The sequence below is a fragment of the Arvicanthis niloticus genome, chromosome 22 (assembly GCF_011762505.2).
Source record: "Arvicanthis niloticus isolate mArvNil1 chromosome 22, mArvNil1.pat.X, whole genome shotgun sequence".
NCBI lineage: Eukaryota > Metazoa > Chordata > Mammalia > Rodentia > Muridae > Arvicanthis > Arvicanthis niloticus.
The window spans coordinates 34,208,359-34,221,697 of record NC_133429.1 but is presented as its reverse complement, the minus strand read 5'-3'; the positions used below and the strand labels follow the sequence as shown (position 1 = coordinate 34,221,697).

Below are 13,339 nucleotides of genomic sequence, written 5' to 3'. Positions count from 1 at the left end.
CCTGCCCTTGAAGAGCTCTGAGGAGATCCAAGTGTAACAGAAGAGAAGGCAGAGCAAAATTTAGAGCAATAACCATTGTAAAATACAGACTGAGGTGGCATCACTATCATTATCATTATTATTATCATTACTATTATTATTGTTACCACTATTATTATTATTGATTAAGTTTGATTATTTCCCTACGTCTTAAAGTCTGAACTAATTTCTAAAAAAATCAATCTTCTGTCACTCAAATAATATGTTATGCAAGTTGCCAACTTTATAAGTATTTAAAAATTTCATTTCAGTACTTGAAAGCTATAAATTATTTCATTAGTACCACTGTTGGAAATTTTTATATGCAGCTTATGTAAACCGAGGATATGATGATTAATTGGGAAAAAAAAAAACAATGTAAGCCAAGAACAGCTCTAATGGTATGTACTGTAACACTGAAATACATACTGACCACTTCACGTAGGTGATGCTGAGTATATGGTCTTTGACACGGCACAACCCAACCCAGAGCAGGCTGTGACCCTGGTGGGTTAAGACGAACATGGACTGTACCACGTGGTGCTTGTGAAAAATTATCCTAGAAAGTGAAATGGAATAAGAGTTAGTACACACTGACTGGGGCTGCCACAGTCAAATGTTTACTGTATTATACATAAAGTTAAAATTACCTCCTCATCAGAGTCAACGAGGCTTCCCAGATCAAGTGGTGGGACCCTAAAAGAAATAATCTATGCATCTCATAAAATTTTAAGTGAGTCTGTAATAACAGAAGAGTCATTATCAAATGCATCATCGATACAAAGTAGCAGTTACGCTAATGGTATGTTGGCTGCCACGGGCTAGTTTTTGACAAATATTCAATAACTTTTCATATTGGTTATTAAATGTAGTCATTAATAAAGAATAATAAAATAAAAATATAATGATAATAAAACAATAAAAGAGCATAGAAAATAATGGTTAAATACATTATATTCATACAAAGGTGAGAATAAGGAGGTGTCGCAGTGAACAAGGCATTTGCGGGGCAGCTCTGTAGGTCAGATCCCCTGAACCCACAAGAAATCTGGGTAGGAGGGTCAGCTGCTTGTCATCCTCACCCCCGGGAGGATGGGGAGAGATCCCCGAGGTACACTACACACATACACAGACACACAAGAAAAGGATGAAGGCAATGCATTCTCAAATCCATCATCCTAATGACTTTCCTGCTCTGCTGTTGGGCATGCCCTAGAACATCTACCATCCTGCTGAGCACATGGCAGGTTAGTAAGATCTATGTCTGAATCGTATTATAACTGTGCATGTTTCTCTCCAACTCTGTTCCATTGAAATCAGCTGGCATTAGACTGACAACATGGAAGTCAGCAAACACTATGAATCAGGATTTGATTTACTATTTATTTTGTTGACTTCTGAGACTTAAGCAGTGGAGGGAGAAATATCAATACTGCAAATAAAACTTAAATATCCTATATACAGAGCTGTCGAGTAGTGGGAAACACAAGAGAATATTCAGCAATATTATTTTAAGCATTCAAAATTGGTTTCAGCAAGAAGCCACTCATAATATTTTACAGCAAAGAAATATACCAACCAACATTCACACTGGAAATAATGTTGAATTGGAACTAATGGAACTATGGCTTAAAGCCATAGGCTGGTTATAAATATTCGGGAAAAATAAGCAACACACTCTGTGGGTAGAAATAGGCTAAATAAACTTTGTAATAATTTAAATATTTTATTAGCTGTGTAAATTTCTTGCTAATATAATTTACCTAACAAAAACTTTAATCAAGTTAACATGCACTTAATTTTTATAATTAGCAACTAACTATGTAGTAAATAGTACATTTCACATCAATTATAAAACATATTTTAGCACACAACTAGAACACCCCTTGCTATAGTCTCCTTATTGTGTGTTCAGTACCTAAGCATAACATTTTACTTGAACATAATTTATGATTTATGTCTTGCTGAAGATATAGGTATATATCTGTAGCAACAGATGAAATTACTGGCTTTGCTTATTTTTAGTCCACAGAAAGTATCAGTGTAGTGTGGTCCAGCCTAGCAAATTACTACTTTTAGTTTCTATGTCAAAGATGTCTTCCAATCTAAGCTATATGAAACATGTATTATTAAAATGTTTTATACTTTTCAAATATTTGAAACTATAACATATAATACATATTTAAATAAGAAGAAAACTTTAATAAAATGAAAATATATCAATATAGAATGTATATAAATGTAAAAATAATATCAATTAAATTCTCATATTCTTCAACATAACAGTTTAAAATACAAATATAGCTACTACTAGATAACTTTTACTATGCCAGTCATAAAATGAAAGCTGTCATACATTTCTTTAATATATGCATTTAGGGTAGGTATGCTTATCTGATTTATACATGTATCAAAATACCCTATAGAATTCCTTTAGAATACTAAAAGTAGAAACTTTTGCTAGGCTGAAGTACACCACACTTAAACTTTTTGTATAGTAAAAATAAGCAAAGTAAATACAGTTTTGTAATGTTATGTGTTACTTTAAAGTAAATTTGAATTTTAAAAAGACAAAATGAATTTTTGAAAGAAATAATTCATCTTTTTCAGAAAAGTGGGAAAGCAGCATTAAATAAAATAAGAACAACATAATATTATCCATATTCTTACTATCCTATCAGAAGAAGACTTTTACTTCTCTACAATAATATTCAGACACTCTCTATGCAGTTTTTGCTATACTTCACAATCAAAACTATATACATACATATATATAAATATGCATATGTAGGGTTTTTAACTAATCAAGGTATCATAAGTGTTTGCCTATTCAGCAATAAATATGTGAAGAAATGTAGCTTACATAGGTAGGCAGGAATTTGGGATTGCCCATGATCTGGAAGTCCATCCTTGCTTTAATTTAAAAAAAAAAAGAAAGAAAAGAGAGAGAGAGAGAGAGAGAGAGAGAGAGAGAGAGAGAGAGAGAGAGAGAATACAAAAAAAACAGAGTCAGTGTAACTTTCACATTAAAAGATAATCATGACTGGATGCAATAAAGAGAATTTGGGGGTTTTTTTCTCAGTAAATTCCATAGAAAATGTGCCTCCCAAACCTTCCTCACTGCAATTAAGAGACAGAGAAAATAATAGCTAAGACAGATAATCACTACCTAAACAGCACTCTGAGCTTCGGAAGATGTGCCCCCCAAACTATAACCAAGGTGGAGCAGGCAGGAAGAGTGACAGGGTGTCTCCTGTTAAACATACATGACAGGAAAGCTGTACCCATAGAATCTCAACAACAGGGTTGTTTAAACAAGACCTGAAAAATAACAGCAGTGTCAACTGTAGATGGAGGCCCCACCCCTACATGAAGTATATAGGCAGTTATTGGCTGCAGAGAGAGAGAGAAAGGTCCCTCTTCTCAAGCTGCTGATAAGTTAACCAATCCCAAGTGGGCAGCCCTAAATACATACACATATGAACAACATTGAAAGGATTCATCAGATTATATTTATAAATTATATACATAATGTTATATATTATCCTATTCAAATTATTGGAAAGTGGTTCAGAGTTGAAGGGTAAGGAGTCATCTCGAGTGTCATGCCAAATACCATTGGATTCATGTTAGTTCTAAAAAGTACAGTGTAGTCATTATAATTAGGAAAAAGTTTAAAGACACTTGCAGTGTATTTGGCATAAGTCTAACACCTCTCTGGATGTTTTAACTTTGCATAGTGAGCTTCTGAATTTAAAGAATGCTGCTCTTGTGAGTGTTGATGTGGTAGATACTGCTGATAAAATTACCCATGGCCTGAGGTCAGTATTTCTATTTTGGCCAAGCTTCAAGAATGGCATATATAGCTTGATCATACTAGCCCTTTTTGTCCTGGGAATAATTTTATTCCTGCTCATCATGTTAAAGCTTGTCTTTAACAACATCAACATGTTGGCAGCCAAAGTACATGACTTGAACCTGAAAATGGACCCCCAGACAGAGTTAACCAATTAACAGGCTGGCAAGCCAAGGATGGGTAAGATTCTGCACAGAGCCTTTCCAACCTAAGACATAAGTGCATTGCTTTTGATAATGCATATTCCATGACGGGTAAGGAAGATATTCTTGTCAGAACGACCTAAGACAGGGTCAGTCTTGTTTATGAAATATAAAATGGGGATAGGCAGAGAGCTTTGGGGGCTACTTGGCAAGAATCTGACATAGGACAAGGACAAGGAAATGGGCCTCAGACAGGAATCTGACGTTAGGCTAGAACAAAGAAGGAATTTCAGGCAGGAATCTAAATCTTAGGCTAGAACAAAGAAGTAATTTCAGGCAGAAAGCTAAATATTAGGCTAGAAAAAAAGAAGTAATTTCAGGAAGGAATCTAAATTTTAGGCTAGAACAAGCAAGTAGGCTTCAGACATGAAAATGACTTTGGGCTAGGACAGGGAAGTAGGCTCAAATATTTTGGTCATCCTGATAAGCCCTTAGAAACAGTGATCATGGGAGTGTTCACAGAATTTTGTTTATTGCCTTGTTTGTTCTTGGACTATTTATGTTTATTGACTATTTGCATCTATTATATTGCTAGTTCCTCAACCTAGAACTGACCTTAATACTTGCATGTAATTAAAATGGTATAAAAGCAAAAAGGAGGAGGGGGGATAGGATAGAGGGTTTCTAGGGAGGGGAAATGGGAAAAGGGAATGGCATCTGAAATGTAAATAAATAAAATATCCAATAAAAATATGTATATAATTTATATACATATGTATATGTTATATAATATGTATATAATATATAATTATATTAATATATTACTATGTGAAATAATTATTATATATTATATGTTATATTTTGTATTATGTATTATATGTTGTATATTATATATTATATATTATATATTATATATTATATATTATATATTATATATTATATATTATATATTATATATTATATATTATATATTATATATTATATATTATAATTTATAGTCTAGTATAATAATAAAAGCATCAGAGGGACCGTGGGGCACATGAGAAGAGTTGGAGAGAAGTGAGTAGACAATGATATATATAGTACCTATGTATGAACTTCTCAATAAATAAATGAAGAAAAATCATTCTAAAATACCAGAGAAAGAGGAATTGTGTTTGGTTACTCCATGAACAATAAAGCAGTAGTGTCTTGAGGACTGAGAAGGCAGTTCCTCTCAATCCAAACCCAGATGCCTGCCCTACATAACTAACATAAGAATGTAAAATTTACTCAGCAAACATTTTGATTGGATTTAAATCCAAAAATAGCAAGTTGGTGATTACTGTATCAGCTGTAGCGCTGCGGTTTGAGCCCGCAGCCATTTTGCTTTTCAGAATCATAAACAGGCGGTGCAGAATCATAAACAGGCAGTGAATAAAGATGTCATTTTCACTGAAACCTTCTACCTACATTTTACCACCTCCTCTGTTTTAAACACCTACGGTTCTCCATTAAATATTTACCCTTAGTTGAATTTTTAACATTGCTGGAATATGAATCACACCTCTAAGACTCGAGACTTCCTGAGCTAAGTCTTCATTTTATTTACTGTTGGGTCTTTAGCACCTAGCAGCACACTAAGCGGGTTTTGATTACATAATAAATAAAACACAGGGTTCGGTCACTGAAAATTCATTTCAAGTAAACAGTATACAATTTGGAGAAAGTTTAGTTTATGATCTTTTAAATCTTCCTTTGTATATAAACTACACTATGTTTTATGTGACGACTAAAACTACTTATGGAAGGTTTAATATATAGAATGCTGATAGTGAAAGCTAATATTTAGAGGCAGTTATGTACCAATTAAACATAAATACACTGGCATGTAATACAGGCGACATTGTAAGGCAAATGATATTTTCCTCTTCTATATTTTCTTCTTTCTCTTATATTTTCTGTAAATACATGGGTGATTTTTTTAAAATAACAACAAATCAATAAGCTTAAAATTAACAGATTAAAATGAAAGTAATCAATGGCAGATATTAAAATAATGATTAGCATCAACTTTGGAGGCCCCACACTTACAAACCTAAGAAGTGCCAATCCTAAATATTTGTGAGTGTGAACAGTCATAAAAACAGGAGTAAGTAAAGGATGCTGGAAGCAACTGAGGGAATCCTTCTTTAAGAGGAAAATCCTAGGGCTTACGTACTTGCAGTGAATTCTTTCTTCCAGAAAATAGCCGAGTCTGGCTCCTAGATGCTGCCACTCCTTTTACCTCTAGATCCATTCAAATGTTTGTATTCCTTATACAATGTGCTATATTTCTAGAAAGATGAAAAGAAGTGCAAAAGGGTCATTCTTATTATAATTTTAAATAATCCACACACAGTACTTTTCCATAGAAAGAAGCCATTGTGTTTAATGGTCGTGGCTAATAATAAATCATTATTGTTGGCCTTATAAACTAAAATCAAGTTTGGATGATGCAAATGCATCATGCTTCATGGCAGTCTGCAAAATGTATGCCCCCAAAAGGTCCCCATCTTAATCTCTAGGCCCTGTGACTATGTCTCTTTCATCGCAAAAGGGGTGTTTCAGGTGAATGAAGTTAAAAATTTAAGATGGGAAACTTTATCTGTTGGGCTCACTAGAGCCACGCAGGTCTTTTAAAAGAGGGAGGTGGGAGGATCTGGGGAAGTCAGAGAAGGTGGGAGGACGGGATCCCAAGTCCAAGTCTGAGAGAAACACAGATGCTATGCAGCTGCCACCAAAGACAGGAAAGACAGTGAGCAATTTCCAGGATGCCCAAGAGACAAGGAATGACTCTTCCTCTGGGACCTCCAAAAGGAGCTGGTCTTGCTGGCAGCTTGCTATCCAGATAAAACGTGTGCACTGACCTCCAAAAGTATAATGTAACGTGTTTGCATTATTTAAAGCCATTCAGTCTATGCTAAAGTTTTAGAGTCTAACTGGGAAGCGGATAATAGTCTGCCTTCTCTATGCCAGGAGCTTACTCTTCTTTATACTCAGTTTTCAAGCCATTGTGGATTTTGATACTGTCAGGGTCGACTAATGAAAATATTTCTTAATGGTGGTGGCGCATGCCTTGAATCCCTGTACTCTGGAGGCCAAGGCAGCGGATCCCTGAGTTCAAGGCCCGCCTGATTTACAGAGTGAGTTCCAGGAGAGCCAAAGCCACACAGAGAAACCCTGTCTACAAAACAAAAGCAGTAAAACAAACAAACAAAAATTCTACCAACAGAATAATTAGTAATTTTGTATAAATAGTATTAATTATGTAATAGCATAAAAAAAAAAAAACACTACTTGTTAAATCAAGTGACTCAATCCGTCCTCAAAATTTTACGTTTTTATTCTGACTTCTGGAATGTTAAGCATACATACAAGGTTCTATCTTCAAAGGAAGGAACACTATACCTGTTTTCTGCCTAGGAGCTTAGAGCTGGCGTGAATGTCCTTCCAAGCCAAAGCCTGGTGACCTTTTCGCTGTCTACAAGGTAGAGACTAGCACTGGACCCTCCTCCAGACTCTTTCCCAGTCAATCTATACCACCCATCCTCATGGTCTTTACAAAGAGCTTCAGCACCCCCAGGTCAGATCAGTATTTAGCTTACGTTGTATCTCGAGATTTGTGTGCGCTTTGTTGTGTGTGTGTGTGGGTGGGGAGGCTAATTTAATCATCACAGGACTAATTTTCACCAAATTGTGTTGAGCTTTAAAAGGCCTAAAATTAAGCACTCGGGGTCAGCTGCCTGAAGTTAGGACCAACATTGCCTGCTGAGTCAACCCTTCTTGCCTCTGGATGCTGGTCACTCTGATGAGCCTGGTCACCATGAAGGTCACAGAGACTCTCCCTCCCCACACTGACAGTTCATTCCCACTTTCTTTTTTTATATTATGCTGGGAGCTGTTTTTATTTTTATTTTTGTTTATTTGTTTTTTTAAAAAACACGATGGCAGTGTCAGCTTCAGTTAGATAAACTTTTATCAAAATTCTGATTTTTTTTTAAGTTCCCATAACTGAAACTGAAGAAAAAAATCAATCTCTCTGAGTCAATGTTTATAGTGTATAAAATAAATTGAATATTAATGCCTTTCTCATCCTGATGGAATGAGGTAACATTTTACAGATGGCAACCATCACAAGTATTTCATGCTCAGTATAATTCACCTCAATCCCCTCGAACCTTTTCTTTTTCATTCTTCCCACACTGCCCCAGATCCTTCTCCTCTAAAACTCCCTTACTTTCAGCCAGGAATCTTACTCTAGTAGTAAATTTAAGAATATTTACCAAGCCAAAATAAACATACTCTGAAAATAGCATAAATTGTCAGAGTTTCAAATAATCCAAATGGCACTTCATATGACTCCCTTTTTAGTGTCCTTTAAAAAAAAAAAAGGAATTTTTATGTTCTAAGCCTAAGGTCCACTATTTGGTGACATCGCAAAAGTTACATTTGTAGGGTGGGGTTGTAGTACAGTGGTATGGCACTTGCCTAACGCATCCAAGGCCATGGGTTCAATCCCAGAACAATTTACTGTATTTGCCACGATGACTACCAACTGACAGGCTGTGGTGACTTGAATAAGAACTGTCTCCAAAGGCTCATATATTTGAATGTTTGGTCCTCAGTTGGTGGGCTGTTTAGAACGGACTAGAAGATGTGGCCTTGTTGGAAGAAGTGTGCCACTGGGGAAGGGACTTTGAGAGTTCAAAAGCTCACATCAGGCCCAGTCTGATGTAAGACCTCAGAAACTGCTTCAGTGCCATGCCTGCTCGACCGCTGCCGTGCTCCCTGCCAATACGGTCCTGAACACACCCTATGAAACTGCAAGCAAGCCTCAGTTAAATGTTTTTTCTTTTATAAGTTGCATTAGTCATGGTGACTCTTCACTGCAGTAGAACAATAAATAACTAATATACAAGTCAAAGCTACGATGGAGACACTGAGCAACCAGCCCTATGGCTTCTCGGTCACATTATCAGCCTCCAAACTTCGTATCTTACTAACTATTGTAGCCATTCCAAATAACTGTATGGCATTTTAAATCAGTAGATTTTATTTACAATTAATAGGATCAGCAAATATAAACTCCAGAATACCCTGCTTCTGTCATTCCAGTGTAATTAACTCTCTGCATTTCTAATGTACTATCACAACCACAAAGGCTGGTATTTAATGCCCTCCCTATAGAATAAATTCTTACTAAATACTTATCTAGTCAATAGACAACCTGACGCATCATAAATGTCCATAGGCACTTTGAATAAACCCATGTTAGATTCGTTCCTCTGCATCTATGACGATCACAATGGCAACATACAAGTCTTTCTGGAAACAATTGGGTAAGGTGTTTGCAGCTCTAAGTAGCACTAAATAATCTTCAGTAAAACTGTAAGCTGATAAAAGTGATGACTCCTCATACTGCTCGTTTTATAGTGAGGCACTTAGCAGAAAGCCTAGAAGAGAATTCATCCAATTAGATATATGAGTTAACTCAGAAATTACAGCATAAAAGAGATTCATTCGGATGCAAAGAAGAATGATGAAAGGGAAATGATGCTGTAAGGGCACACTGAAGTCTACAGGATTAGGATTTGCCCTGGACCCCCACACTCTAATTAGAGACTCTAACCATTTGGACAGGACTCCCTTCATATGCTAAGATCGTCCAATCTTGTGATTTTTGCACTGAGCAAGCTGAGAAGCTGAGACCCAGAAAATTGCATTTCACTTTGCTTAACTGTGTGCCACTTGCTGAAGTGTCTTCACTCAAACACAGCTCTAGCTCTCTTTCCAATGGTCCACCCTTGCTGGCACAGAAAGTAGAGGCCTCCGGAAGCAATTTGCTATGAGGACTAAGGAACTCCCCAAACCTAAGTTTGGTGATTCAAGAAGAGACTCTTTACCCAAATGTCTGGAAGCAACGTTTTGGATTGAGTGCCCAGGACTACACTTGTACTAAAGAACAGACCTTGGGCAATCGAGTGAGGGACAGCAAGATCAGCAAGAGCTATTGCTTGCAGGTTGTTACTATCGTTGACTAATGTCTTTGGTGCCATTAACCACTGAGTCACAGCTGGCTTCATCCTCTCCTTGTTTCTTAACAAGGGACCAATTCCAACCCCGGCTATTAGTGTTTCTCTCCTAGTAAGTATATCCAGGGCTTTTAATGTGTTGATGCAAAGTCAGAGCACACACGTGAAAAGAAAGGATGAAGGGATCTGATCGAGATCATAAACAAGGAAGCAATTAATAAATACAGTTCAGTACTTAAATCCCATGAGGGACAGGTCTATTGTCACCTTGAATCCGTTGTGACAATAGACCCAAGATCTGAAACTAAACACAAAGTCGTTCCTAATTCAACTAAAATCTTACTTCTCAGTACCCGGAGTGCTCCAAAAGGAATCCACTATTCCCTTCTTCCAGGACTCAGGGCCACACTAGGAAGCAAGGCATGCTCACTTAACAGTGTTAGCTCCATACGACTCAAACCGGAAATAGAAGGACTGGAAGGGGTATAAACCAAGGTGATTCTACCAAGAACTTCCTTCTGAGAGCTTCCCATAGGCAGTTCCCAGAAAACTCAACAGTATAGACCAGACCAGCGTCTCTGGTTGCTAGGCAACTGGCGCTGGTTCACTAGGCCTCCTCACCCTCTCCAACTTCCCCAGAAATAAAAAGGACTTCGACTCCACCTCTGGGCCCCAATCTGAGCTCCCATCCTTCCACTCCTTGGGCTGCCTCTACTTCCTACACTTAGGACAAACACTCCTAAACTAGCAGACAAACTCACCTGGAGTCCAAAGACTCTCTCCTTTTTTTAAAGATGCAGCCTCCCAGATCCAAGAGCACAGCTCTGAGGTGTGATAAACCCTGGCCCGGAATACAGGAGGGGACTCATGAACAACAAGCCTCTCCTGCACCAGGAGAGCACCAAAACCCGGCAAGGATCGCAGTGGATCATTCATTTAATGGAATTCCTTTGAACATTATTTCACAGAGCAACTACTATTATGTCCAGAATCCAGTTTGATATTCGAGGAGAAAACAACATAAAAGTATCCTGTATAGGGACAAGGATAGCTTGAGATAGTTGTAAAATTCTACACCAATAACAATGGTATCTTCACCAATGATGTCAGATTTGCAAATATTATGAGACTTAAAATTGTAAAATTGTTGCTAACTGCAATATCTTTTGAAAATCAGCTTTCTTCAAAACATGTCTAAATAGGCACATTATAAACAGTTTTAGATTAAAAATTCAAATATATTTTGTAGGTATAGAAACTGTGAACTTGCAGTTTGGTGATACAGCTCAGGTGGCAGGCATGGTTGAAAAAGGGGATTTGATATCCCTGACACTTCAAAAAGCTAATATGATGGTTAATCCCAGCACACAAGAAGTGGAGGCAGGAGGATTCGAAGTCTAAGATCATTCTCAGCTACATAGTGAGTTGAAGAATAACAGCCTGAGCTACATGAGACTTTGTCACAAAAGAAAAAAAAAAAAAAAAACATAGAACTTAGTAGGATCTGTCTGCCTTGCTTGCCTCCTGCAGTGCTGGGGTTATAGGTGAACATATCTATTATGCCTGGAACTTTATGTGGGTGCTGGGGATTCAAACTCAGGTCCTCTTGCTTGTAGTCCCACAACCCCCCCCCCCCCCCCAGCCATCTCCAGCTGCTACAAAATTTTCATTTGAAGTTTATGGTTTACGTTCAACATTTATTTGCATACTTGGTCTTCCATGTATTCAGGATATGCTGAGCACAGGCAGTCTGCTAATACACCAAAGATTAGAAGTAAGGTATATAAGTGTAAGGAGCGGGTGTGGCAGCCAACCCAAGATGGCGCCCGGACGGCTGTCAAGTCTCTTGACTAGTGCCTGACTTCCTCATATACCCCGAAAGAGCCACGTCCACAGTTCGCTACTGCGCAGACTCGCTGCTACACAATATCAGGCCATATGAGATGCAACTTGCTGGAGCAATCACAAACGTCCACGTGACAGGCTCTGAGTGGGATGAGACAGGGGTAGAAAAGGGCGGAGGGGAAGAGGCTGGGGGGGTGGGGCTTGTTGAAAGATGTTAAGGTGCCTGAATAAACTGCTCTGAGAAGAACACTGCCTTACGTCGCTCCTTTCTTCAGGTCGAAACGGGAAGCCACATATAAGCCTATATTTCATTGACTCTTAAATCACAGACAGCATCAATAATGTTTAGTAGGCCCTACAAAAGACAAATAAGAACCTATTTCCATGGTTAAGAAGGTTAAAACACATGCAGTATAATAATAGCATGCTTGTTTATTTAGTCAACAAACTTTCATTGGAGGCTTAAAGTACCTGCTTGCGATTTAGAGAAAATCAGTAAAAAAAGCAAAACCATTGTTGATATGAAAGGCATGATCTGGTGGGCAGGTGCTATGGCAAAGGACGTAATTTTAATTGGCAATGGATTCAATGGAGAAAAATAGGTGCCTTCGGGTAGGAACTAGAGAAAGATCGGGAAAGATTTAGGAGTGCATGCTGCAAAGGTAGCAATGAGCACAAGGCGGCTAAGCAAGGAGCAGCCTTGACAGGTACCACAGAGGAGCATCCTTGTTAACCAGATAGATGCCACTGAACCAAGAAAGTATACACAAATAGGACTAGGGCGTCAACCATAGTCTGATTATATAAGGAAGAGGCGTGTAGATATATAAACAAGTACGTACATGTACCTATATGTCTGGCTGGATATGTAAGACCATGCATATCTATATTTGTATTGAAGACTCAGTTTGCCTATGCATTTGTCACCACAGCAGTACATGTAGCGAGTCACTGTCTGCAGATAATAAATCACCAACATGTCCCCCTTAACTCCGTAGCAATTCTGTTTAGGATGCTTGTATTTGTTATTGTTGATGGTGTTTGTTTGTTTCCTTGTTTATTTGTGTTTGCTAACTTAATGTCTGCTTTCTGCTAAAAAAAACTGGTAAGTAGTATCATCAAAATAAGTTTTTGATTGCTTTGGTTGTGTGGTAAATTGTCTAGGAAAGAACATTTGGTTAATGTAAATGTGTTTGCTTTAATTAAATGGCACTATAAATAACCTAAATATTAAATTAAACAACCTGAGTATTAAAGATATTTACCTATAAACACTGAAAAATATCATTAGATGTTACAGGAAACTTTTGGTTTATTAGTGAATAACTGACAGATTTAAAGGGTTAAACCAAATGAAGTTGACTACACTTTATTTTCAGTAAAGCGAGCAAGCACCATACTCTGTGCATAGTTCTAGTCTTTAG

General features: G+C 37.4%; 1 protein-coding gene across 10 annotated transcripts in view; it reads right to left on the bottom strand.

The window, feature by feature from the left end:
* The window catches only part of Caps2 (calcyphosine 2), a 49,381-nt gene extending 38,470 nt beyond the window's left edge, over positions 1-10,911 (bottom strand). For 4 of the 10 annotated variants that reach the window (XM_076920221.1, XM_076920226.1, XM_076920227.1 and 1 more), the window contains exons 1-5: positions 10,832-10,911; positions 6,218-6,332; positions 2,882-2,931; positions 669-714; positions 452-577 (exon numbers count right to left, since the gene is read on the bottom strand). In XM_076920221.1, coding sequence (XP_076776336.1) covers positions 452-577; positions 669-714; positions 2,882-2,931; positions 6,218-6,295 — 300 coding nt within the window. In that variant the 5' untranslated portion in view covers positions 6,296-6,332; positions 10,832-10,911. Of the gene's footprint in view, positions 1-451; positions 578-668; positions 715-2,881; positions 2,932-6,217; positions 6,333-9,355; positions 9,487-10,413; positions 10,559-10,831 lie in introns of those variants that run through there. The other 6 variants (XM_076920222.1, XM_076920229.1, XM_076920223.1 and 3 more) reach the window with 6 other exon arrangements.
* Positions 10,912-13,339: the final 2,428 nt, after the last annotated feature.